The following is a 26,784-nucleotide window of genomic DNA, read 5'->3' as shown; positions in this document are numbered from 1 at the left end:
GCATCTGCATACTTAAAAATATTCATGTAAACGCGTTGAAGTTTTTACATTCTTCCTAATTATGAGTTGTTGTTCTCAAACTGAACTAGCTTCAATTCACAATAATCAAATTCTCCAACCTATTCTCCACTTGATAAAAATTCTTCCCTCGAACACAGTTTTTAGCATTTCCAACTCATTTAGTAACCACACTACATATTTTACACATCCCTTTTGCCTGTCCCCTCTCCAACAGTTTACCTCCCTCTCCGATCCCGTTAGGTCTGTTCCCTTCCATTTTTTACATCTGTATAACCGGTTCTCTACCTCCCGATTTACTTATTACTCCATCCGGACCTCTCTTTCCTCAGTATCTTCCCTAAAAGTTGACTCTCCTTGCCCAATCTATCATGCATTTCCTATTCCTCTAGTTTCATTCTACCTTCAATGCTTCTCCTGATACACACCACGACCTATCCTGTCTTTTATCTTCCTCATGCATAAGCACTCCTTCAGATTAAAATCATCCGTAGCCCTTTCTATACACTCTTACTCAAGGATCCTCTCATCAGCTTTCCCCGTTTACAAACACCTCTTCATCTAATGAAATTCTCTTTTTGATATCCCTGCTGCTGTGACTATTTTCTTTCAAATGATTGAATTCCTCCACCTACTCAAGTTTTGCCCATATTATTTGATATGGAGTATACCACAAAACCAACAGCATATCATACACAAAGGAAAGTGCCCAATTTGTGAAGTGACATGAATTGGTTTTCTCATATGCCCACGTTCTTTATATAAATGTGTGGTGAGACTTCAAAAAAATACGAAAAGAACTAACATCACGTCAAAATAATTTTATTGACACTCAATAGTTCCTAAACCTTGTCTCCAAAACATTTTTCTCAATAAATACAAAATATTGTACATCATCATAAATCAGTCTTCCTAAAATTCTTCAATTATTCAGCAGGCTCTGGCTCTTTGTAATGCCTATACTCCGGTTTCAGCTCCCACATATTTTTATGGGGATTTTTCAAATTGTAATTGCACACCTCCTTAAGAATTTCCTTCAAATACACCTGCAAAAGAAAAGGATGCATGAAATTGAAGGCACACTGATAATGCCAACTGCACCAGAGAACCATGAAGGGATCAAATAGTTTTGAACACATATTTTTAATAACATTGTCACAAAATTAAAATCAAGAAAATAAGAAGAGAAACTATGAATTCAGTAAAATTTCGAGGGTGCAACATTTTCATCAATGTGAACATATGAGAGTTATTACATGTTAATATCATCTTCACTTTTTTCTAGGTAATTTCTAGGTTTCCTAACTTATTAAAAAAATACTTACTATGGGCTGACGAGTTATCTTCACTAAATCCTTGATGTTATAATATTGGTGCTTCTCAAATGCAGCAAAAAGCATTTCCAACACAGCATCTTTATCATCACGTGCCTTTTTGCCTTCAGCTTTCTTCCTTTCTTCATACTCAATCTGGAAATAAGAGGCACAATCAGAATGGTTAGAATGAAGTATGAGTACATAAAACAAATTATTATTCATAGTGAATTTCAAACTCATATTTCCATTTATTGCATTGAAATTGTAGCAGTAACCTAGGGCATATAATAGAACGACATCAGCGGAATCTGAGAATATTAAGTTGGGCAGATACTTCCAGCTGCATTGAAAAATGTATAATGCCCTCATCTTTTGGCAGGAGAGAATTAAATAACCTGTGACTTTCCCCAACATAATATGGCATGCCCTGGATCTACCACCACAGTGATTACTTGAGTCAACTTCCTACATATTAATTATTTAATTGGTATCAAGAACCACTCTTAAGGCCAACTTACAACATAAATTAATACCCACTATTAGTTAAATATGTAGTGAACAATAGAAGGGATTACACTACCAAATATTTTGTCTGATTTATAAAGCATTGGGTGTAAGAAAGGCTCTCACCAAATTTTACCATTGAGCGCAGAATAATTTCTCCCCTAGAGCAGTTTGAAGTTTCAACTTGAATTCCGCGCCAAAAACGTATTTCTCGGGCGACGCCATGTTGATGACGTGTGAACCTTATGATGTCCGCATCGCCTTCATAAGGAGTGCATTGTCGTATACGTTATTTCGAGTATAAGTAAATACTAGATAAAACGGAGAATTTTAAATGAGTGGTAGGAAACCTTATGTATATTATTGTGTGCCGAGATGTGAATTTACCTCTCGTTAAACGCCAGAAAAGTATTTTTTGTGGTGCCAAACGACCCAGACCGGGGAAGGCGGTGGTGCGACGCTGCACGGAGACTGCATATTCCTTCATAAATAGGCTGTTTTAGCATGTGTGAGGGCCATTTTAATGTAAATCTCTTCTGCTTCTCAAAGAGATTTAGTTTCCATTACTCCTTTTGTTGTCTTTGACCACAAATCGCAAAAATTTCGTAGGTGCTTAATTATATACGCACTCAACGGGAAATTTTACTTTTTAATTGCAAATATATCATTCTGCTTCAATTTATGTTGGATATAATGATTATTTCGCGTGCATTTACTGCATATTTGCTCTCGTGTTCACTCTTTGTTTCTACCTTGCACATTAAAAGCCAACCACTGCAACGGAAAGGGTCTTCGACGCTAACCTGGTTATGTGCCAAATAGTACAAACTAATACATGATAATCTCAAATTTGTACTCCAGGAACACTATGATATCGAATTACTCACGATAAACAGAAATAAGCACATTTGACTCCCGGTGCCGCCAGGTCTATAAATAGAAGAACAAATAGTAATAAATAATAAACACGGATAACTTTTTCATAGTACAAAACTGACTTAAACATTTATCAGGAACATAGGTGGACCAAAGCGAGACCTCTGCTTTAAAAAATGCTGTTCCAACGAAATCTGAATGTTAATTCTAAAAGAAACGGTGAGAAACCCGAATTTCCTCCTTTCAGAGGGCAAGAAAACAGCTTTAACTATAGCACATTTGTTCATTTATTTCACAATTTACGTCCGGAAACTAAAAACCAGTAATAAGTAAAGGATTATATGATGGTAAATCCACAAATTAAAACATCCACGATATTTGTCGTGATTGCTGTCTCTTTCAAAAGTGTAAACATTTCATCTTAAGAAGTTTCATTTCAATGAAATGATTATTTTTTATACAAATAATTGTCCAGAGTCCGTGTTAATAATGTCAGTACACTTCTAGTATCTGCCAGAACAAAATTAACATTGTGTTTCGCCATGTCGATGAACATTAGGCCACTATTTCCACGAACGCAGTGTGTTTACGGCTTCTTCAAGCATTACTCTCGCGACATTCATGAGGTTCACACGTCACGCGGCGCCAGCCAATGGAAATACGTTTCGCGCCGTGGGCGTGGCCGAAGCTCCTAGCGGACTTTCAAAGCTACTTATCTCGGTTAAAAATCGAATTTGAGCTCTAAAATTTGGCGTGTGTGTTTTTCATTAGTATCTTTTTGGTTTTAAATAACGAAAACCAATTTTTAATTTTGAGTGATCCCTCCTATTGTAGTGGACTGGATCAATACGTGCACAATGTAAGAAATTATATTTGCTGTTCATACACTTGTACTGTAAGTTTTTTGCATTTATACATATACAAATTAATATGTCCATTATAATAGGCCTTCAGAATCAGTGAATCAAAAGTGCCAACAGTTTTGTTATCTTTTACAGAACAACCCCTGGTGTAGATGCTACTGATAGAATATTTTGCTTTCATATTAGATTTGAATAACACACAATCGAAATGGCTGAATATTCTACATTACCGAATTCAAGTGATCATTACTTTGCTGTGGCCAAATATAAGACCAATAGTGACAATAAGGACTACAAAAAATATCTTACATTGTGTTTATGATCAGATACTGGCTTGTAATTCTGGACAATTCTATCCAATTGCTGAACTTGTCTAGTAGGCACAGAAGCTTTCCGGATGGACTCCAGTTTTAGTTTCATGTAACAGTTGTCCGCTAAAATATAAGAGATCTGTCAATATCAAAGTATAAGCAATGCATTAAGCATACAAACGGCACAATAATGTACCATATGGACGACATTCCAACTTCTGCACGATCCTTCCTTCCATTGCTAACTTTTCTGTTTCTGGCACCACAGAATCTGAATTGGCTGAAGCTGGAAATAAGGCATGACATCAAATAACATACATAATACGTCAACGGGAGATTACTGCATTGTATGGCAAATGATTAAATGCATAGAATGATAAACGTTGGTAACATACGAGTAACATGAGAGAAAACTCCCAGACTCAGACGCGTGACAGTGGAAACATCTAGGCGATGCTCTTTGGGAATGGTCTCTTCATTTGGTTCCTTCATACATAAAACGGATTCGGACAGTGTTAACGACACTTGGGCTTTCTGTCCTGGGGGTCTAGAATATGAAAGAAAACACTACGTAAAAAATGACTTTAATACCTTTTTAGACGGAAATATAATGAATATGAGTTTTTTAAACCAAATTAATCACGTAAAGCATAGCCACCAAGGATTTGTATGAGACCCAAAAGGAGAGGGAAGACACCCAACGACAATCGACCCCCAGTAGATTTGGTATTAAACTCACCAACAACATAGGTTCTTTAAAGGTTATGCTGTCCCCCGCCCTAAGTTAAGCCGACGTAAAACTAAATGGTAAACTAAACTATGGGTAAAATCTAAAATTGTAAGTAAAACAATTAAATACGATAAATCAACATTGCACCGTTAATGTAAGTCTTACTTGGTAATCTTCAATTTACCGACGTCTATATTTCCAGGCGCCTTTTCCCATTTATTTGCAATATACTTAGGAACCTGAGAAAAATAAATTAATACGATTAATCAAACGAAATAAGGCAATTAAAATACATAAGCAGAGACACACATTACCTTGACTAGCCAAACTCCTCTGCTAGAATTTGATAAATCCAAATCACGGTCTGGATGATGCGTGGGCGCCGACATTATTAGTACTCGAGATTAATAAGGTTCAAAAAATGAAGTAGTAGTTCCTTTATGCGCTGAATGGCAGGCCAGGTGAAAAATTTGTTTCAAACTCACAAGCTCAAATTTAATAGCTGTCACAGCCGAAGTTAATGAGTATTCATTTACGAAATATCACCACTGTAAAAAGAGTCAAAGGGAATGACAAAATCCAGTATCGAATAATGCGATTCATGCACATCATTGAATAGGCAAAAATGTTAATAGACGTCAATCATGAACATAGATACGTTCGTGTCGTCAATGTTTATTCGTCTTCCGGAAGACAACTTTCTACCTTCTGATGTTTTGAGAACAAATGAAGTCCGTTCCGCGGCTCCGCGATTCAAGGACGAGGCGGGAATACCCGAAGGGGAATACCTCAGAGTAAGGATTGGGGTAGAGGGCGCTTTCAGGCTGCGCAGTAGCATATCCTTGTAGTCAACATGGTTACCACGTGACGGTGGGAAGAAGTGCGGGAAATTTAAATCTACCGTAGCACGGGTGGCATGAAGTTACCGTATTACGGTGATACAATGAGGACTAAATAAATACAATCGGGCTCAATTACTTCGAAAAACTCGAAAATAGTAACAAAGACTCTTAGAAAAAGTAATTATTGAATTATATCTACAATTAATTTCCATTTTTCTCTCACATATGATTTAAATTATCAACTACGAAATTTATGTCGTAAAGCTTTGTTTTTCTTTTGTATGCTTTCAGCATCTAAAATGGTCAACAATTAAATTTTTCAAAAGAATATCAGAAATAGCAAAGTCTAAATTCAAATTTTGCGTAAGATCCCCAACAACTACTTAAGTAAAATATACCTTTTTCTACACTAGGGGCTTACTTTACGACTCGCAGCTCATACATTGCGTCAAGAATAAAACGTTCCAAGATTTGGCTGTATTTATAATATTAAAAATGTAATTTATATAATGATAGTAAAATTATTTCACCATGGAAAGTAAAAGAATGCATAGTTTTAAACTATTCCCACTATTACTAGTCTACAGTATTTGCATATCCACCAAAGCATTAAAATAATACATTTTTCAAGTTTAATAGGATTCCTTCTGGACTAAACAATGCACTTGATGTTTTCCACTTTTATTTGGAGATAAATGCATATTTTAATGATAAACTTTTTTGATAAAACACATTTTGGTGCACTTGCTGGGCACGAAATATGCTCTTTTTACATTCCTCATCGATGCAGGAAACCTAAAGAGACACTTTTTATAGTTGATACAAGTCAGCCGTAAGAAATATCTAAGTAAAAGCCCATATTTTAAAGGAATAATCAAAAGGTTAAAATATCCCCATTTCAAGGCGTGTCAAACATTCCAAACACACTACACACAAATTCCATTATAAAAGGAATACCGTTGAGGCTAGAAGGGTACGGAAATTGTATGAACACTGACACTATGAAGAATCAATCAAAGATCAATCAAAAAAAGAAATTATCAATGAAAATGAATTCCACTTCCTTTCGCGAAACATTGTTTACAACTCAATGCATAGCAAAACATTGCCATGCTGACGCTACGGTATTTTAGAAATTAAGGGGAGAAAAGAATCTAAACGCCCCAGATATATTCAGTATAACAAATGAAATACATCGAGAAAGGAAATAATTATCATTCACTCTAAGATCACGGTTTTACTTTAAAAACTACTCACCTTGTCGGAAATTCGTATGTTTGTTTATCTTACGGCGATACGGTATCCAACGTTTCAATGTCACGTGACACCATCTTGACTGCGTGCGCAGTAGCCAAAGCGCACTCTCCCCATCCCTCTGAGCTTCCTTCCCACCGTCACGTGACACCATCTTGACTACATGCGCAGTAGCCAAAGCGCACTCTCCCCCATCCTTACTCTGAGGGGAATACCCGAATCCTACCGTGACCCGAATACGGAAGGGGGTGACAAGAGGTGTAGAAGTAGTGCTGAGTCTATATCGTCTATATATAGTCTGAGATAATGAGTCTAATCATAATTTAATGAGTTAAAATGTATCACTGTGATTTTATTCTTATTTGATTCCAACGTCAAATTGATGCAAGAAATATCTCGAATCATGCATTGGAAAAATGAGTATTTCAGGTCCCCGTAAGTTTGAAAATGGTATTTTCAACTTAAATGTGGTCAAGTGATATTCCTTTCATGCATGTATGAAAATGGATGTCCTTTTTTTTGTAGGCATTTTAAGTTTAAACATGGATGAGGAAGGACATTTCAATAGCACCGAAACCTGTGAAGGGGCCATAACTTGGTATACGTTGCTACCAAAAATTATACTTCCCATCACATGGGGAGAGGGCAACAGCTCTTTGTAAGTAAAATATTTTATCAGGATTTATATTGGGAATTTTTGCAATAATTTTTGTTTTCGTTTTCATATTTATGCATAAATATGAAAACGAAAACAAATTTTTAACAATAACAAGATTATTATTTATTGAATTGACAAAATCGCAAGATTAAAATGTACTTTTTGTTGTTCATTGATAAAATTTGTGAGGAAGAGTGTGGGATGGAATATGATAGGCATACCTCAATATATATGTTGAAGAGTACCTATTTCTCTGAAGGCCACTCTGGGTCAACCAGCAACTGCTTAAATAATCATAATTGCTGTGATAGGCTATGGTGATATGACAACCAAATGTATTGGATAGCTCGTGTGGCTATGTTCTTACTCTTCCATTTTCACCCTCTCTGGCAACAGTGTTCCAATCTCCAGCAATTATAAGATTTTGCTCCCTTCTTACCTGTTTGATTTTTTTCCACTTTACCCTTTTACACATCAGTAATCTTATATTACAGCTAACCTCTTGATGTAGATGCCATTTTTGTAGGTATTGGTCTAAACCTGGATAAGACAGGCCATTTAAATGAAATTGAAACCTGTGAAGATGCCATGACTTTGTGCGGGATGCTGCCAAAAATGAGATTTCCTATCACCTAGGGGAGAGGGCTGCAGCTCTTCTTCATAAGAGTGAATGTAGAAGCACAGAGGTCAGTGCAGGGAAACTCATGTCACTGCTGACTATAGCACTGTCATGGGGAAGGCAATGGAAAACCACCTCTTTTCAATCCTGAGGAATCCCTGCTACTCCACTCAGACTTTTAATATCAAACATGACAAAAGTATTTCCAATGAAATATTGTGTGAGTAAATAAGTCCCTCTTATAGATCTCTGTGCGGCCACTACCAGAGGTGATAAAATTTGATGGAAAGGAATTTGAAATGTGAGATCCTGTGAAATTTTAGGAAGACTGGAGATCCTGAAGATGGAAACGTGAAAAATGAACCTGGGTATACTACAAACGAGGTAAATGCAGAGGTTCAAAGATGGAGTCTATTGGAGTGGAAGCCATATGATTATACGTACAGGGTCTGTATTTTGGAGGTGGGATAATGCTCAGAAGGAGTGCCAATATGCTTTTGAAAAACTTCCTGTAGTGTAGTGAAAGGATAATCATGGCTCAGATGGAGACCAAAAAGGTAGATACCATATGGTGTAACAGAATTACATATTATGGAAACCATGAAGTTTAAGAGGTGGATGTATACGAGGATATTGTGAAGGCAATCAAAGAGGTAAGAGGGGAAGAGAATATTATCATTTTAGGCGATAGGAAGGCCGTGGTTGAAAAAAATCTACAGAAGAATGACGGAAAAATATGGATTAGTTAAATGAAATGGAATAAGAAAAAGATTATTGTAATTTTACGCTGAATACAGGCTACTGGTTGCCTGCAAACTGTTATAGATCAGATCCAAAGAAGATGCACGTGGAAAATGCTTGGAGGTGTGGGAAGATTACAAATAAATTGCCAGCCTCGGTGGCGGCTGCCAAACATGAGGTCGAGGGTTCGAGTCCCAACTGGGTAAGTTTCCCCTATCCAGGGCATGGTTGTTTGTGCACGTTCAATTATTAAATTTGTTGAATACCCCTATATAAAATGACCTACGAGAGCTGTATTTGGTGGTTTGGGAATTAAAAGAAAAAAAATAGACTACATTTGGTGAAGGAGAGATTTAGAACTTGATAAAAGTCTACAAAATCAACCCTGGAGCTGATAGTGATAGTGACCATAATTTAGTGATGATGAAATGTCTCCTAAATTTGAGGAAAATGAAGAGAACTTTGAAGAACATATGTATATACTACAAGAAAAAAACTGAAGGATGATCATTTCATGTCTCAGCCAATATTCCAAATATGTATCTATTCCTATTTACCTAATGATGCCGATGAATTTGCTTAATTCTATTGCCCTTCGTAGTTTCATGCCTTGTCACTCATTTGGGTATATTCTTCAAATGAGAAAATCTCCATTTTTGTCCAACTCATATTCGCATTTGTTCCAAAACAGCAAATACATAGTCTAAACAAAACAAGGAATTTTTTACATACTACATATTTCCAGGGAGCTAATTATGTAACATATATGTATGTTACATAAATATATGTATGTTACATATATTTTTTCACCACTGCTCATGCCCAGAATTTTGGAGGGTCAGGGGGAGCCTGCCAAAATTTGAAAAAATTATGAATGGGGGGCAAAAGATATGTTGAGCTACCTTTACTTTTGTTGTACCGAAAAATAATGAAGTCACAAAGTTTAAGAAAGTTTTTATTTAAAATGATTATACACATGTAGAAGGCAATGCCATCTTATGATATAAAATAGTTACAATTGTGGAATTGTGGTTCTGCGATGTTAGGCAATGGCGGTCCCACAAGGAGGGGGTGCATCCCCCCTTATGTATCCGCCTCTGCAAGTTTTGTAGTGCCCTTCTTATCATGGAAAGAAAGACATTTCATGGCAATTATTCATAAGCTTACTCAGGGGCGGATCCAGGATTTCTTTTTTGGGGGGCACAAGCAAGGCCAGGTTGAGGATTATTTTTGGGGGGGAGGGGGGGCACAAGGATACCCCGTAATACAAAACGAACGAAATGATAACAGGACCATGTTAAAAATCTTGCATAATTTTTAAGGGTATGGGGGGCGGGTGCGTGCCACCCCCCCCCTTAGATCTGCCTATGAGCTTACTATAATGTTAAAGGGATGTATACAAGACTTGAACTCATAAGCGTCAATAGATTGTGACTATGGGTATTGGAGCACACTCCCAACATGTATTCTTATCATAGATAGTGCAACTGAAGCATGTTTCAGTAGCCATTCATTTCTCTGAGTTCTTCCCAGACCATGAACTTTTTAGGGGGTGAGAAGAGGTTCAGAAAAGAGAGCATAGGCAAATTTGTGGATCTTATGCTTTAGCCGCTGTCTCTGCTTCACTTTGCTATCGATTGGCTGCAGTTTCAGGCTCAGAGAGTAGTTGTGGCTTATGAATGCAGAACAAGGCAAGAAAAATATTTTGGGGGATTTTGACTAGGGGGGACAATACAGGCAGTGGTTGCTAGTGCACGAGATCAGCAGTGTGCTGTTCCCTTCCCCAAACCATTCCCCTCTGACCATCCCTCATTCCCACCCCTGCAGTGAATATGTGGAAATGTAATTGTTATTGCCAAAGAGCAAAGACTTTGAAGTGGGAATATTTCCTATTTGTAGGAAGCTATATATTTGAAATTAAGGTCCTAGATTTTACTTACAGATAGAACAATATGTAGCATTAATAGGGTGTCCAGCAACCGAGAAAATCTGGAATTGTGCAAATATGTTTAGACTCTGGAATTATGCATGAATTATTCATGAATTTTTGCTCCATCCAGGAATTTCTAAATCTTTAGTATGAAATTCATTTCACATAGAATTTTTCGTGTTCAGCACCCATTTTCTGGCCTAAAATGTGTTTGTCATAATTTTTAAGTGCAGTATCTTAGTAGAATTTTTATAGCTGCATCAAAATGTGGAATGTCAGACAAGACAACAGAGTCAAAATGTCTTGCACTCTTGACTCAAATAAGATTAAAAAACATGAAGAATAGAATGCCAGGTGACGTCAACATCTAATGATCAGGTCGGAGCAGAATTTAGGCTTGTATTGAATAAATTTAAATTTGAAATACAATGTGGGCTAATTCCTTGTCCTTGTAAATACATAAATATAGTATTTTTTATAAGATGGTCATTTTCCTTACTCTGAGGAAAGCGATAGTGCCACCGAAAATATAGGTACATATGTGAATCTTTAGTTTCTTTAATTGTGCTCTGTACTGTGTGTGCCAGTGGTGTCATGGTGCTGGAACTCGCCGGAATGCCATTCTGGCACTGGTTAACAAAAGACATAATAGTCAAATCACTCTTTTATCAATTTTATTGCCTCAAAATTTGCAACTTATTCATTATAAACCAAAACAAAAATGTAGTAAGAAAATGTAAATAATGACTTGTAACAACAAAAACACACAGACTAATATTTCACTTCTAAAGAAAGTTAAGGAAAGTGCGTTCCGGCTCTGCTAATTTTGCCATGAGGTCACTGGTGTGTGCCCAACCTTGGATATGTTTGTGTTATATACCTCATTGAGGAACATCTTGAAGTATATATTATTTATAAATATTTAAGTAATTTTGGGTGTTTTAAAATTCTTACCTATCAGAATAATCGCGTAAGATTAACCTGGTATTTGGTGAAATTTCTCTGGAAAACCAGGAATTATGCATGAATTTTTCTCCTTTGATGTGTTGGACACCCTGATTAATGTACAAGTCATTCACGTTTTAACTGTAACAAATATGTATAGGGTTTTATTTAGTACCCTTCATGTTCTGGTTTGAATCTCACAGTATCCATCTTTGGATTTGGGAGGGTAAAGGGGGAGCTGGCAGATCTGTTGACCATCACTAGTTAAAGTTATAAATTTTTCTATTACACCCCAAGCAGCAGACAATATCCATCATGTATCAAATAAGGTTGATATATCCAAAACATGTTATTACACGATGGGTATTTTGTCAACGTTACATAGATATCCTGTTTGTAACATCCATGAGGAGTTGTAAAAATACTGTATATCTCTGAATGTAGTCCCCCCCCCCCTAATTTCAAGGCTTCATCTTAGTGAAAATTTTAAGAAATGCATTTGAATATAGTCCCCCCTTTACTTTTACCACGGGCATTTTTGAAAAAAAAGGGGGGACTATATTCAGACAAATACGGTAATATTGCATGTATGTCCAAGGTGTAATATTGGTGATATTAAAAAATTATTATTCGAGCAGTATCCATTGGTAGCACATGTTATCTATAGTATTGAAGTGCACAGATGTTTTGTTTTTTATGTCTTCGGATTACTATTAACCCTAATAAGAACACCCATTATCTACTCATTGGACGTTGTGGAGATATCTACGTGTGCTGTAATGAATGTCCACTCTTGGACATCGCTTCAATGTTGTTTGGTGGGTCCTTTGGATATTTGATAAATATCCATTTATTGTTACTTGGATTAACATGGATATTCCATGCTTGTCGTATGTTAACATCAACAATGTTGTCTAGAAGTTGTTGGGATATTGATTGCTGCTTGGAACAGTTGGTAGTTTGGGAATTAAACACATGAGATGTTGAAAAACATACTTTATTAAAAATATATGGTGGAAAAATAGTGAACAATACATAGTACAGCATGGTTTTCAAATATAAATTCATATTTTTTAATCATTAAAAAATAAATTACTAATTTACCAAAGCCACCTCCAATTTTCTGTTCAATAATAAATTCATTTCATGGCAACGAAATGTGTATGTTTATTTACTAAGCATCAGTTTGTTTTATAGATAGTGTATTGAAATTTTTGTATCAGAAGACCAGTTACTGATGGAAAGTAGTGTCCTTAACTTGGATGCACTTGGGCTTCATGGTGTTGATACAGAAATGTGTAGGGATAAATAATTCTCTTTCATAATGGAAATCTATTATAATTGTACCATCAATAATGGTCAGTATGAGTCTTATGTTAGCTTCTTCATTTACTTATTTATTGGTTCATGTTTTATAAGCTCGATTGAAATACTTTCGCAAGGCTGTAACTAGAAAAGTTTTTGGGGTTTACTTAAGACTTCAATGTATTAGTGATTCAACCCGTAGGTTTGTTGGGTAGATGAGGGTAGAGCTCACCCTGGACTAAGTCATTGGCATATGAAATTCCAAATATTCAGGGTAATGGGGCCAGTTCCTCTTTGGATGCCAACTTGCTCTTTGAAGGTGAGAATTGAAGAGAGTGTATGATAATTATGCAATGTTCAGTTAATTTTCAGTTACCAATTCTGCTCTTAATGCATAATTTTGTACCCTTCATTCATTCAATATTTTTTTGAGACTTTTAGCTAGCTGGGTGTTGTTTTTTCAAGGTTCTAATTTCTTTTAGGAAAAATGTGATGAGTCGAGGTAAACCCCTATTTTTAGTAATTCCTTGCAGTGTGTGTCATATTTTAGGAACGTAGACCTATTAACATGTGGAATTTAATGAGTTCGTATGATTGAAACAAAATGCTTTAACTTTTTACTAATTGATCGCTTGAGCAAAATTTAATTGCACACTATAAAGTCAAATTATATTCCAAATTAGATCGGCAAAGATTGCAAGTTTGAGAACTGAATTAAGAAGTTCCTCCATTCCCTCTGTTTTAGTAAAAATTGTTTTTTCAGTCTTACTCAGGATCTTGCGAAATTTTTCAAGTTTTTCAACAATCCTGATATCGATAATGTGACATGTGCCATATTTTATCTTCATGGAAGTGTAGATTGCATGTCCACAATAAGTTGTATTTATTTATATCATTGCGGAGAAATTTTATAATGATATTTATTGTAAGTACAATCAGGATTAAATTTTCTCTTAATTCCTAGCAACATTTTAACACAAAACTTACTTTTAATTCTCTGGACGCCTTCCAAAAACTTATATGTAGTATGAAATTTGCTGATGGATATATATTACTTCCTTTTCAGCTTTTGATGCTTATTATGATGAAACTTTGTACAAACATCAAAGAGGAGTCTCCATGTTTTTGTTCATAAGCAACTGTCCATTGCTCAGCAAGGGCTCATAAAAACCTGTAAAAATTTACTTGCATCAGATACTTGAGGAAAATGAAAATTGTCAAATGCCTCTCCTCTTTGAGTTGAAATGTGCATTTTTTATGATGAGCCGTCCGCTGCTCTTGATGAGATGTGTCTTATGAGATGACTATGTTGTCTCTCCCTCCTTGATGACAGTCTTCTTATTAACTCCAGGTGAATTGCATGAAGAATTCGTTCCATTATCCTGAGTAAAGGAATATAATTGGAATCAATTTTAGCAAATGCATCAAAATGCTTGAACTCAAAACCAAAAAGCAGGGGTCAGAGCCAAGACCATTACAAGAAATATCTTGGAGGGATTCATCTCGGGAGAAGGTATGTAATTGGGGATTTGTTCAGTTATAGGAACGACAGTCGTAGCAGCAGCATTTTGGGGAAGAGTTGACTTTTAATTAAGTAATTAAAAGTCAACCTTCTTACTTTTTTAATCACCTAATGAATTATTTTTTATTGTCAGAGCCATAACATCTATCCCATCAATTTAACAGGAAAGCCAATTACATTTTCTTAATATATCCCATTGCTTGCGTGCTTATTTTCACTGATTTATGTTTTTGTAATGTATTGAGACCCGTCCGGGCATATTCTGGTTACTTCGTCATATTCTTGACTTGCCATTACAGTTTATTTGCATGAATCTGACTTGGATTGGAAAAAATGTCTTCATTGCATCGTTTTTTGCCGAAATGGAAGGGAAAAAGAGAGTAACAAAAACTACTCCGGGACGTGTGTTGTGGGTTTTTTACCTCTTGCAGTGATGGTCATGGGATACTCTTTATGAAGTCATTTAATCGATCAAAATTTACCAAGTAAATGGCATATTGAGGTTTTCACGCTGATGGTCATTGTGATCGATCTATATGTATAATATATTTACCTTTACTTACGAGTTTAAAAAAATTAAATGGCTTTTTACTTTTAGGCTTCCGCATATGCCTGTTACAGTGAATGTTTGTTTTTCCGGCATTCATGCCACATTTTTTAATATTTAGAATGGCTTTTTTTTAGTCCCTCATCGCGTAGTTGGCAGAGCGCGTAATAAATTGCGTAGGCACGGAAAAAACATGTATGCACAATGTATGTATGTAATGTACATTCCTGCATAGGTAGGTACATTGCGTGCTAGAAAGAAAGCTCAGATTGAAACTAAAGCAAGTCCAGCACTAAAAGGGCTCCACAAACAAATCTCACAAGTTGCCAATAACTATATAAACTCGTTTAAGAAACGCACAATCTCTTTTAGGCATCGAAGTAGGAGGAGAAATTTTCAGGTTTTTTTGTCTCTATCGAATGCATCACTCTCATTTGATCGATATATTTTTCGCGACGAAATCTTTTTTTAAAACTTAAACTGTTTCATTTAACTTTCCAGAAATTGTTGAAGGTACCCTTGTCAAAATTAACCTGTATCTTCATGTCCATTTTTTGATTCAGGCAAATGTCGACCGTCGGCTGCTCTACATACCCTGAAAGTTTCCGTATGATTACGTGAGTTATAAACAAGTCGTACGTCACAGGAAAATACAGTAGGTATACGGCGATGGGAGTTATTCGACCCCTCGTGAGGACACATTAAAAACTCGACCGGTCGTTAGTCATTTTTTGCTACGAATGACACGCTTGTATCTCAGGTTGTGATATTAAAACTTGTCGCGTGGAAGACCGTGAAATTTGAACTAAGCGCCATGAGATAAAAATCCCCTTGGGCCGGGAATGGAACCACAGACCTTTGGCTGCGCAGACCTCTACGTTATCCAGGTTATTAAATTCCCTTGGGAATTTTACCGAGGTTCAACGCTACTAGATGCTAGGCTCTTGGGATCTATCAAGAATGGCAACGCGAGGGAATATGGGCTTCACAATTGATTTGAATCTCATTGCTGTTCACGTAGAAATTTTTGAATAAACTACATTTACTACAAAGCGTGGAGTTAGCGATGGTATGGGGTTCACCTTTTGGAAGTGACTTCTTTGCCAGTGCTTTAAGAATAAAAAACTGCTTCTAGAAAATAGTGATTTGAAACTTTAAAATTTTAAACCCAAGAAAATGTTGACAAGGGTCCACTTTTTATGATCTGTTTTCAAGAAGTTTTGAGCGAATTATTCGTCATAGAAATATATTGGCCCAACGGAAGTGATGCTTCCGCGTAGTACTATCACAAGGTGTTGGGCATCTTGGCATATTTAATATCTAACCCTTCAACTCACATCTTAAAATTTACGTGGGCACGTGTCAACGTTTCATTGGTATTTGCCCCGGAGTTACCAAAGTATTTGTTTTATGGTACATCTGCGATCTGTGGGTTTTCGGCGGCAATTTCGGGTGACCTACTATGGGTATTATGTAAGACCATTGTGAATAGCAGAATTTTGAAGTGGATACAGGATATATGATTTAATGGGGAAAGTGAAAAACCATAAATAAAACATATCAATTGCCATTAATTTTTTAGCGTGGAAAATACTTTAGAAATTTGTGTAAGAGGCGCTTCTTCATTTGAGGCTGCAGGTCGTGGGATAAAATATGCGCCTTTCACTATATTTCATACTGAGACTATTTAAAGTCGCTATATTGCTGATGCAGATGGCCTAAGTCTCACGTCGTTCAGTATTCACATCTTACTCTCTTCGAATCCCACTGGGATGTCATAATGATACTCACTCTGTTTCCTTTGCAGTATATGTATATGCGGTGGGGTAACTATGGGGGGGGGGGGATAGATCTCCCCCAAAGCCTCAGAGAAACAAAAGAATTTAAAACTATTTTCTAGTTTTGGCATATAATAACTCCATCTTCCTAAAGTTAAAGAGTATTTATTAATGACGTAAAATGCATTTCCAGGTATGTAATTTTTAAAAAATTTTCCCAGACCACCCGTTGCCTGGGGGAGGGGGTCTCACCCCCAGGCCTTCCAATCTCCCCCCGAAGCATAGGTATTACTAGTTACGCCACTATGTATATGGATGAATTTCATCTGCCTTTTAAATTTAGTATCAGGTACTTGAGAAGAGACAAAGGAATTTAATACAATTCAATGAAAAATGGTGAACGTTTTGTAGTTCTTTTTTCTCTTTTTATCATGAAAATGAATTTTGTGTAAATTTCCGAGGCCCGGCCCCCCGGAACCATTTATTTCGTGCGGTATTCCTTATCCACCACCGGTAGGGCCCTCACCACCTGTTGAGCCTGAAAAGACTCAATTTCTTCATTAGTTCGTAGATATTGCGAACTGCTTCATTTCGTAGAGAGTAGGTAGTAGCTAGTATTAATTTTTAGTCTAATACAGTCTTCTAATACATTTTTATTATTTTTCAAACTCTTTCACCGCATTGCGGCTTCATCAGGGATTTTAATAAGCTTGTGATTGTTTTCGTTTTGCCGCTAGTATATGACATATTGAAAAGTAATGTAAGATACTTCTAGGGAGAAATGAAAAATAAACAGCAAAAAATAAAAGAATTTTCATATAAAACCCTGATGATGCTGTATGGTGGAGAAAATCGTTCGAAAGTTAACGATAACACTGGAAGACTAAAAAGTACACTCTAAACTGAATGACTGTCGTACGTGCTTCTCCTGCTGCGGTAAACTGCCTCTCCTAGTGTAAGCCGAGCAGAATGCTGGAATTATTTTGCATTTTCCCAAGCTAAATCTCTGCGGAGGATGTAACCTCGTTTTTCCCTCATCTATGGAATGTATTCCGAATTTGTCAGAATTCCACCCAGACGCTCACTGTCTCCTTACCATTTGAGTCGTTGGGACTTTTTTTTTTCTTCGTATTGAAAAAAAAAGGCTCGAGACCATTTTCACGTAGATGCTCTTTCAGTGCCGCAACGCCGGGTGTCGTGGAGGCTGTAACCAGTGCTATATTACCGCATGATTACAGAAAATCGTCGAGTTTGAAAAGTTTATCTCGATATGTAATGAATTTATCGCCATTAAATTACTGAAAATGAAAAATTTGTCATTTGTACGTATTATTATTCTTTTGTTTATCAGAGAATCTTCGGCATATTATAAAATTTCCAACAACCCTGAGGTTTATCACATGGGCGTAACCACTGGGGGGGCAGGAGGGGACAGTTTAAGAAAGGTAAATTTAGTTCAAGACGAAAATTTTGAACAGATTTTTCTTTAAATTCAAGAAAATTGATGCAAGTACAAAACATGTAATTAAGATAAAAACGTTTTTTCGAATCAAATAATTTTAAAAACTAATAAAGCGCTGTTATAATTTTCTTGAAATTTTGGTTTCATTACCTTTTCTGTTATATAAATTGAACTACCGCGGCTTGCTCCCCTCTAGTTTTGATCCTGGGTACGCCCGTTTATCAAGATAATTCTCGAGTTTGGGCCTAAGTTAACGATGGCTCCATAACTCAATTCAGTCAATTAATCAAACAAGTTTAATGTATCAATGCGAAAGTGCATGAAGTGGAAAAATCTTTTAAATTAATAGTTTCCGGAAGAATTTTGTAACGAAAATGGTGGGTGCAGGAAAATTATTATAGATTGCCATCGTTAAGCGGAAATTTTTACAAGGCGCCTAGATTGCCAGAGACTGGAGGCGGTCGAGATGTGGGCGTGGAGAAGAATGGAGAAGGTGAAGTGGACGGAGAGGAGGAGGAACGACGAGTGCTGGGCATGTTGGATGAGGGGAAGCAGCTTGTATATGAGATACGGAGGAGACAGAAGGTATGGAATGGAGTATTTAGCGGGGAGGGATGTTGAAAACAATGTTAGTAGAGGGTAGAATGTTTGGCAAACGAGGGGGAGGAAGGAACAGAATAGGATATTTTAGGTGGAATGAACGGGAGTAGGCTTTATAGTGAATTGAAGAGGGGAGTTCTTGAAGGAAGGGTAGGGTCCCAGAATGCTTCTGAAGTACTCCATGGAAACATACAACAATCGGTAGAATAATAATGTTGCTTATTCACTTTTTTACCGACTACAACAGTCTTCCATCATCCCTAAAGGCTAAGCTTTTGATTCATATATCGTTGTGACTCAAAGGATTAACCTAAAGATTATCTAAAATCCAGTTTCATGTCTTTTTATTTGTATACTGACATGTTTCACTCATTTATGGTCGAAGGGCCAGCCACTTTCCTTATTCCACCTCGTACAGCAGGACATTTGTTGGAGCACCCGAAGGTTCTATTGGGAATCGAACCCGTTGCCCATCGATCAGCACTCGGCATTCAAAATATCTACTCACCCGGTTTCCCTGAGCCTATTTCTCTACGTTGATGAAAATTGTTCTTTATGCTAATTAAACTTAATTACGACGTAATGAACACTTCCCCAAAAAGATTGGCTATTTTTCCCGAAGTAAATTTGATGGTATCTGTCCATAATTATTATGTACAAGTATGCAAATTGGGAGGTTAAAATCCTCTTTGTCATGTCCATTTTAATGGACACTATGACTGAAAGGGCTGATATCTGCATAAACTAAAATTTAATCAAAGTGCATATCGCGAGGTTACGTGGCAGAAATCAGTCTCACTTTCGTCCCCATAATACCAATAAGAGCTCTATCTGTCATTGGGTCAGCCACGCACGTCTGTAACGGCTAGATGCTGGGTACGGAACGGTGGGGATGGGGAGGGCGGAGGGGTAGGTACTCTAGCCGAAGGAGGATTGGGTTTTTTCTCTATAGAAAGTTCCCCGCTCGCCGGCCGATCTCTGACCCACAACCGGGTGGCGGCGGGGGACGGCGAAAGACCGCGGAAGGAGCGGGACCTCCGGGCCTGCGAAAGGGAGGAGTCACCCGCGGGGTCGACGGCCTCAACGTCGCGGACAGGTTTTCGCTGACCCCGTTTCCTACCCGAAGGGACGGGGGTAGTTGTGTTGGTGGAGAGACTGGAGGAGAGAAAAAAAAGGCTTCGAACCCCCTTTAACGCTCTCGATACGATACGGGTTGCGATACATAATGCTTGGAAAAGTCCTCTCGTTTTCGTTCTATTCTTTTATAGATGATCCTCGTCAGTATCTTTGATGCATGTGTAGTAAGGCTTATGGTCCTAAAATCTTCGCACTTCTCCGCTCGTTTCTTCTCGTATGCATTTCACTAATGATTTTGTATAGCTGGTTCAACGTCTTCTCTCCTGAATTTTTGATTAGTTCTGCAGGAATGTCATCAATGCCAGACGCTTTATTTATCCTGAGGTCTGTTTTAGCCGCATCAAATTCCGATCTTAAAATTGGGGCTCCCATGTCATCGGCATCCACTTCCCTCTCGTTTTCGATAGCATTCGTTCTGAGGCGACTTCCTTTGTACAAATCTTCCAGATATTCCTTCCATCTCTTCCCTTTTTCTTCGTTTTCAATCAATAGTTCTCCGTTTTTGTCCCTAAGGGTATTACATCTTACGCCCCTTTCCTTAAAGTGGTTCCTCACTATCCTATAAGCGGCCTCTACTTTTCCATGTTTAAGATTGTTTTGCACGTCTTCGCAAATGCTTTTCATCCACGTTTCTCTAGCCTTCCGCGCTTTACGACATATTTCGTTCCTTATCCTCTTGTAACGATTCTGTCCTTCCTCTGTTTTTGCAGCCTTGTATTTTCTTCTTTCTTCAATGAGATCTAATACTTCCTGCGTGATCCATGGTTTTTTCATAACGACTCTTCTTTTACCAAGAACTTCCTCAGCTGCCGCCTGCAGACAACTTCTAATGGTTTTCCAACTCTCTTCCATTGGTTTGTTGGTCGGATCCTCCCCTATTTTATTTTCTACAGCCTCTTTAAACGCCAGTTGATGCTGAACCTCCCTCAATTTTGTCAACCTGCCATAATATTTTTCTGTGGAAAGTAAATTAGCCAAAAAATTGGTATTTTCAGAGATACGTTCCATGGCCAAGGCAGTTGAGCCACCACCTCGTGACCGCATCAGACCCCTGGAAAAGAAGTTGGAAAGGTGCCGTACTGCAATCAGGGAGGAAGAAGCAAGGTAAACGGCCCTTTTCAGGATTACAGAGTTACCTCTTAGCTGTGAATACCGTAAAACCATGAAAAAGCAGTGAATTTTGTCATGAAATCTTAAAAATCTCTCAAACTTGATTGTAAATCTATGATTGACAGATCAAAAAAAAATCATAATGTTGACTATGTTTCAAGGTAAGGCCCTCGCAGACTTAGTCTACATATTTATCTCCACATGTATATTTGAAGCTCAGTAATTGGTCGGTGCACCATGACGACTCGTTGACCTTTCGCGCCGGGCTCCTTCACGGAAAGTTGGTTTTGCCTGTACGAAGGCTTTGAGCATTTCTTTTTCGCCCTGTACGGAGTTGTTTCTCGGCAAGGAATTGTCCAGGTAGTCGCTTCGTCCACTTAATGACCTTGCCTAGCGAGGTGCCGGACACTTTCCTCAGCAACTGGGCAAATATAATCCTCGACCCTTTTCCCGAAGGCAGCCCATCACAGCGTACTTTTGCGGTCAGCTTATTGTTACTAGTGCGATTTTAATTTTTTTTATTGTTACTATTGCAGCAAGTGTCAGTTCATCTATGTATACCTTTCATTTTGCAATGCCTCTAGAACTTTTAAACGAAGTTCTACGGTTATTTTTATGGTTTTCAGCAAAAGGGCATTATCTTTATAGGACTTTGACTTTCTTGGACAGACGTAACTTCCTCCATGACTGTCAGCACGGATTTCTAAAAGGTAGATCATGCAAAACACAGCTCATGCTCTTTCTTCACGACGTTATAAAATCTGGTGAATCGAAACGACAAGTTAACGCACTATTTCTAGATTTTAAGAAAGCTTTCGACACTGTACCTCACAACATACTTTTATACAAATTACAGTCATGCGGATTAAACGAAACAGTTGTAAACTGGATACGCGACTTTCTCAGTGATCGTAAACAAAAAGTAGTTCTTGACGGAATTATCTCTGATGTTGTTACAGTTACATCAGGTGTTCCACAAGAAAGCATAATCGGCCCCCTGTTGTTCATTATATACACTAATGATCTTTACTCCCGCATTAGCAGTAAAAAACATTCACGTATTTGCTGATGATGCTGTCATCTATCGCAAAATTAGTGATCACTCTGACTATGAAATTCTATCATCTGACTTAAACAACGTTCATTTGTGGAGCCAAGAGTGGGGACTCGAACTTAATCTGAGCAAATGCATGGCGGTACATTTCTTGCGGAATTTGTCCAACTCTAACCATGTTTATGCAGTGGATGGTATTAACATAAAGGCAACAGACGAAGTGAAGTACCTGGGAGTTACGATAACCTCGAATCTCACGTGGGGAACACATATAAAGAATATTTGCGGCATAGCCCTGAAGAAATTAGGATTTGTTAAGCATATTGTGCGAAGATTTTCGGATGAGAAAGTTAAAGAAAGGTGCTATTTTGCTCTCGTCCGACCGTACCTTGAATATGCAGCGAGCGTATGGGATCCGGTGCAGAAAGACTTAATCTGCGAACTGAATAAAATACAAAGGAAGGCTGCGCGTTTCGTCAAAAACTGCCACGGGCATACAGACAGTGTTACCCAGATGTTAAGCGAATTAGGCTGGAAGCCGTTGGCTACTCGGAGGCTGCGCGCTAGGCTTAGATTGCCCGAACAATTGATAATGGATATCTTTAAGAGCAACACAGTGAACATAATATTGGAGCCACACTATATTTCCAGGTCCGATAGAAGCGATAAATTAAGAGAGATGTTTTGCCGAACGGATAGATATGGGAATTCGTTTGTCCCCCGAACCATAAAGGACTTTAATAAACGCTAGTCCCAACCTTATTAGAGCACTTCATTTTCTTTTTAGTTGTAAACGGCTGGTGTCCTAACACCCCCTGCCACACGCCTTTTAGGTGGCTTGCGGGGTATTATGTAGATGTAGATATTATAGACCAACAAATACTTTAAAGGGAATGAAATCTTTAAATGTACCTAGCATACTTTTAGGTATTTACGATTTATGTTATTAACATATTTTCTATCCATGATGCCCAAATCCACACTCTCCTCATTCACGTCTGCTTTCCACGAGCATTCTGAAAACACGAGAAGGAAACATTTCGAATTTTTCCTGAAAAATTCGTATGAAACTACTTGAATCTTACGAATTTGTAGTTTGAAACGGCTAAATTATATTTATAAAGCAATTTCACTTAGATAAATATAAATTCATATTACGCACGAAATAAGAAAGAGAAGAGAATCATATTTTATTACATTACGAGGGCTTTTATTCATAGGAGTTCAATCTGATATTTCACCAAATTTCACCGCAAATGTACACATAGAATGTGGCTAACAGAGTAACGTATATCTTTAGCTGTAAATCATAACAATATCGCTCCTCTAACATCTAACCTTAGCGTCTCCAAAATTTGTTCTAGATGATGATGAACTCCGTTAATATGAACGTTAGAGTTCCGTTTAAAATTTGGAACCGATCAGCAGAACATCCAGAATGTAATTCTTGGCATTGATTTTCAATAAATGCAACATGTACGTTTTTAGCTCTTCTAACGAATAAACAAATAGGTGACCATGAGCACCTTCCTTGAGTGAGACATCAAGTTGCGGAATGGGCCGAGATAATCCCCACACGGACGATAAGAAAGGGTCGGACCTCTCGTGCCTAGGGACCCTAATGGTGCTTGGGACCCACTTGGCATGCTTGACCGCAAAGCTGTGAAAACACAGCCTTCATCCTTTAGCATCGAAAAATTCAAGCCATGAAAACATGGCTTTCGGCCTTTAGCGTCAGAAAATTCAAGCCGTGGAAACACGGCCTTCGTAGGGAAAAGGTTAAGGCTGTGAATGGAAGACCGGTAACTGAAGTTTTCAGATATGTACCCTGGCAAAAAATCAGACACTTCTTCACTTCCCTGCCACCTTGCTCCCTCTATTTATCCATTCACTACTGTTAGCTGGCCCTGAATTTTGTTAACAATAGGTGACGTCATAACAGATAGGACTTACATTGCTGCATTTTCATTCACGACATCTTTCACGTATGTTAATTTTTCGCTAATGTGCGGCTGGTGATTGTGGCATGGTCAATATTTTTGCCTAAAATGACGAATCAACAGGCCATGACTTTGACGACATTTAGATTATGAAGACCTGAAAAAAACATGAATTTCATAATTTAGTTGGAGCCTTGTATTTGTTTTTATGATTGGCAAATAAGAATGATTTCAGGAACCTCCTCCCGGAAGTTTATCATGGACTTTTTCAAAGATGAAAAAACTCTGGGAGCTCTAAGGATACTGAAAATGGTTACAGAAAATCATGTTGCTTGTTTATCAGCTTAATTGTTGCACCTTCGGCTTGCCAACATAAATAAAACGTCGTAGATTTAAAATGGATTGTATTTTAGTTTTTCATATCGTTGTTACAGCTCTTTTGGAATCGTTCGTACATTCATGGAGTAGGCACCGTACTCCGACCGTCGCCCTGTTGTGACGTTTGCTTGTCCCATCGTCCCTTCCAGTCCCTTCACACACTATTGTCTCTTCTCCCTTCCCCTTCTGAGGCACCCATAACAATACAACCCCCTGCCCGGGAACCTTAAATGCGGTCCATCCCCTTCTGGGGTACCACTCAGTCACTCATGTCTCTCCAGGCATCTGTGCGCCATCTTTCGCCCCAAAGACCAACCATTTCATAGCCGTAACATTAATCATAAACAGTGGAACTTGGTTATAACGGCATCGGCTGTAATGTCAACTCGAGTTTAACGTCACATTTTATACAGACCAGCCAAATTTGAACATTTAATGTTGTACGAAAACCCATTTATGTCATCAACAAATATTGCGACGCTCGGGTATAGCGTCAAAAATTGTGCGATTCTTAGGTTGCAAAAGTGGTACTGTGATTGTATTATTTCCCAAAGTTCATAGAAACCATGTGTAGAAACATCAAAAGCAAAAACAGGTCATAAGCTGGAAGTTGAGCTGGTGACGGGATGCAACTCTTTTGTTTAATTGGTGTCTGGACATATTCCAGTGTACGAGTATATTTCAATAAACAGTGTTGTGTATAGCAGAACATTTGCATTTTTACTTTGTCCTTTCACTCCGATTTAACGCTGCTTTTTTTATAACGTCACTCGGATATAACGTTAAAAATCTTCTGGTCCCTTTGATGACGTTATAACCAAGTTCCACTTTACGTATGTACCTATTTTATGCTTCAGGGAAAGTAGGGAATATGACATTTATTATCTATTATTATTTAGCTTTATGGCTAGTAATTGAACATAATATATACCTAGGAAATCATCACCAGTTAAAATGTGTGAACCAAATAATTTTACCTGTATTTGGCCCTGATGGTACTGGGACTGAGAGAAATTGTTTTTCTGGGGAGGAACATACTAACCAAGTTCCAGTGTATTTAAAGCTATCTTATAAACGTGCTGTAATGCTTATGCCTGCCAATTCTGAAATGTCTTTGAGTACAATTTTCAAAGCACATCAGGCTCTTGCCCTCACAGTTGTTAAAGTGAGGTGTGATTTATTTTATGCATGGTAGATTATTAATGCTCCTGGTGATATGCTGAGCATAGCCTTATTCAGACTTGGATTTATATTGCTCTTCCAAAATGTGGACTTTTGACATGTATTTCCAAAATGTGGTCTTACATCTTATGAGGCAATTAAACGAAGTTACGCCGCAAACCATTCAAGTGGTCTTACATATTTGAATGTGGAATGGTAGTATGTTAAACAAGTCATAATTGCATCCTAGCCTAGTAGTAGCTGTGTATGTTACATGTTTTGTAGGGTTCTAGACTTATTAATTTGTTAGCACATCATTAATGTGAAAGTCATCCTTTTTGAAGTATGCCAGAACTTCAACTTTGGAAATGCTTTTGATCATTAGTAGGAGTCAGACATTTTTTTTTATGATTGTAAAACATACCCATTTGTATCATGGAGTCTAGAGGGAAAAACACTGTGGCGGATTCTTCTAGTTAGCACAGTATGTATTTGAACGCAAGTAGAATGTTTCAAAATTTTAATGCATTCAAAGTATTTTTGCTTAATATCTCCTTATTCCTTGTCCTACAGATTGAAAAGTAAAGGCCTCATTTTAAATAAGTGAGCATGTATTAAAGTCAATCCATGGGACTTTCTTTTTTCCAGAAAGGGTCGTGGGAAGAAAGGTGAAGATTTTGTAGATGAAGATGATATGTTAAGGGCAGCTGTTGATGAGAGAAGTGGAAGGTTATCGTGATCTGCTGAAATCCTGAAGAAGATTGTCTCTGATGTGCCTATGAACTTGCTGTAGCCAATTATCTTACAACTTCATGAGAAATAATGCACTCAATACTGTTATTCCTTTTTTCTAGGAAGGATAATGTGCGTAATTGAGACTGAAAATGTGTATTTCTATACATTTTTTATGGTAATGTTTCATGGGTGGGATCATCTTTGGACGAGTCTTGAAAAATGTTCACTGCACAGTGCCATAGAAGATGAAAAATAGGATTTTTTCACTATGGTTTATGCTGAGCTGGATCAAACTCTTCATAATGATTCTGCCTATGCCTGTATTTATTGAGATGAATAGAACTTATCTGAAAAGTATCCATTTGGTTTCATTGAAAATCTTCGTGAAAGTTACACATTACGTACATAATTCAGCCCTCTCCCTCCTGTGTCCTTACCTTACCAAGTA

The 26,784-nt window shown here is 37.6% G+C and overlaps 1 protein-coding gene and 2 long non-coding RNA genes across 3 annotated transcripts; 2 read left to right on the top strand and 1 right to left on the bottom strand.

The window, feature by feature from the left end:
• Positions 1–824: 824 nt before the first annotated feature.
• Positions 825–5,311, bottom strand: LOC124161179 (general transcription factor IIF subunit 2). Its single transcript, XM_046537410.1, has 7 exons — positions 4,933–5,311; positions 4,784–4,857; positions 4,284–4,435; positions 4,085–4,174; positions 3,887–4,011; positions 1,344–1,487; positions 825–1,064 (listed from the first exon to the last, which is right to left on the bottom strand). The coding sequence occupies exons 1-7, from the start codon at positions 5,005–5,007 to the stop codon at positions 945–947; spliced, it is 780 nt and encodes a 259-aa protein (XP_046393366.1). The 5' UTR covers positions 5,008–5,311; the 3' UTR covers positions 825–944.
• Positions 5,312–6,945: 1,634 nt separating this feature from the next.
• LOC124160827 lies at positions 6,946–8,675 on the top strand. Its single transcript, XR_006865243.1, has 3 exons — positions 6,946–7,149; positions 7,240–7,372; positions 7,899–8,675. It is a non-coding gene; the product is annotated as an uncharacterized LOC124160827 (long non-coding RNA).
• Positions 8,676–20,906: 12,231 nt separating this feature from the next.
• On the top strand, positions 20,907–26,693 carry LOC124161177. Its single transcript, XR_006865342.1, has 2 exons — positions 20,907–21,062; positions 26,250–26,693. It is a non-coding gene; the product is annotated as an uncharacterized LOC124161177 (long non-coding RNA).
• The last annotated feature ends 91 nt before the right edge of the window (positions 26,694–26,784 follow it).

The sequence above is a fragment of the Ischnura elegans genome, chromosome 6, assembly GCF_921293095.1.
Source record: "Ischnura elegans chromosome 6, ioIscEleg1.1, whole genome shotgun sequence".
Classification (NCBI taxonomy): Eukaryota; Metazoa; Arthropoda; class Insecta; order Odonata; family Coenagrionidae; genus Ischnura; species Ischnura elegans.
This window is presented reverse-complemented; position numbering and strand designations above follow the sequence as displayed.

Bases quoted from the DNA above. Each gene is read 5' to 3' on its own strand.
- LOC124161179 (XM_046537410.1), bottom strand. From the start codon at position 5,007: ATGTCGGCGCCCACGCATCATCCAGACCGTGATTTGGATTTATCAAAT. The intron at 4,436-4,783 runs GTAAGACTTACA...TTCATATTCTAG, and splicing joins GGTAAATTGAAGATTACCAA to ACCCCCAGGACAGAAAGCCC. The intron at 4,012-4,084 runs GTACATTATTGT...CTTATATTTTAG, and splicing joins GTTGGAATGTCGTCCATATG to CGGACAACTGTTACATGAAA.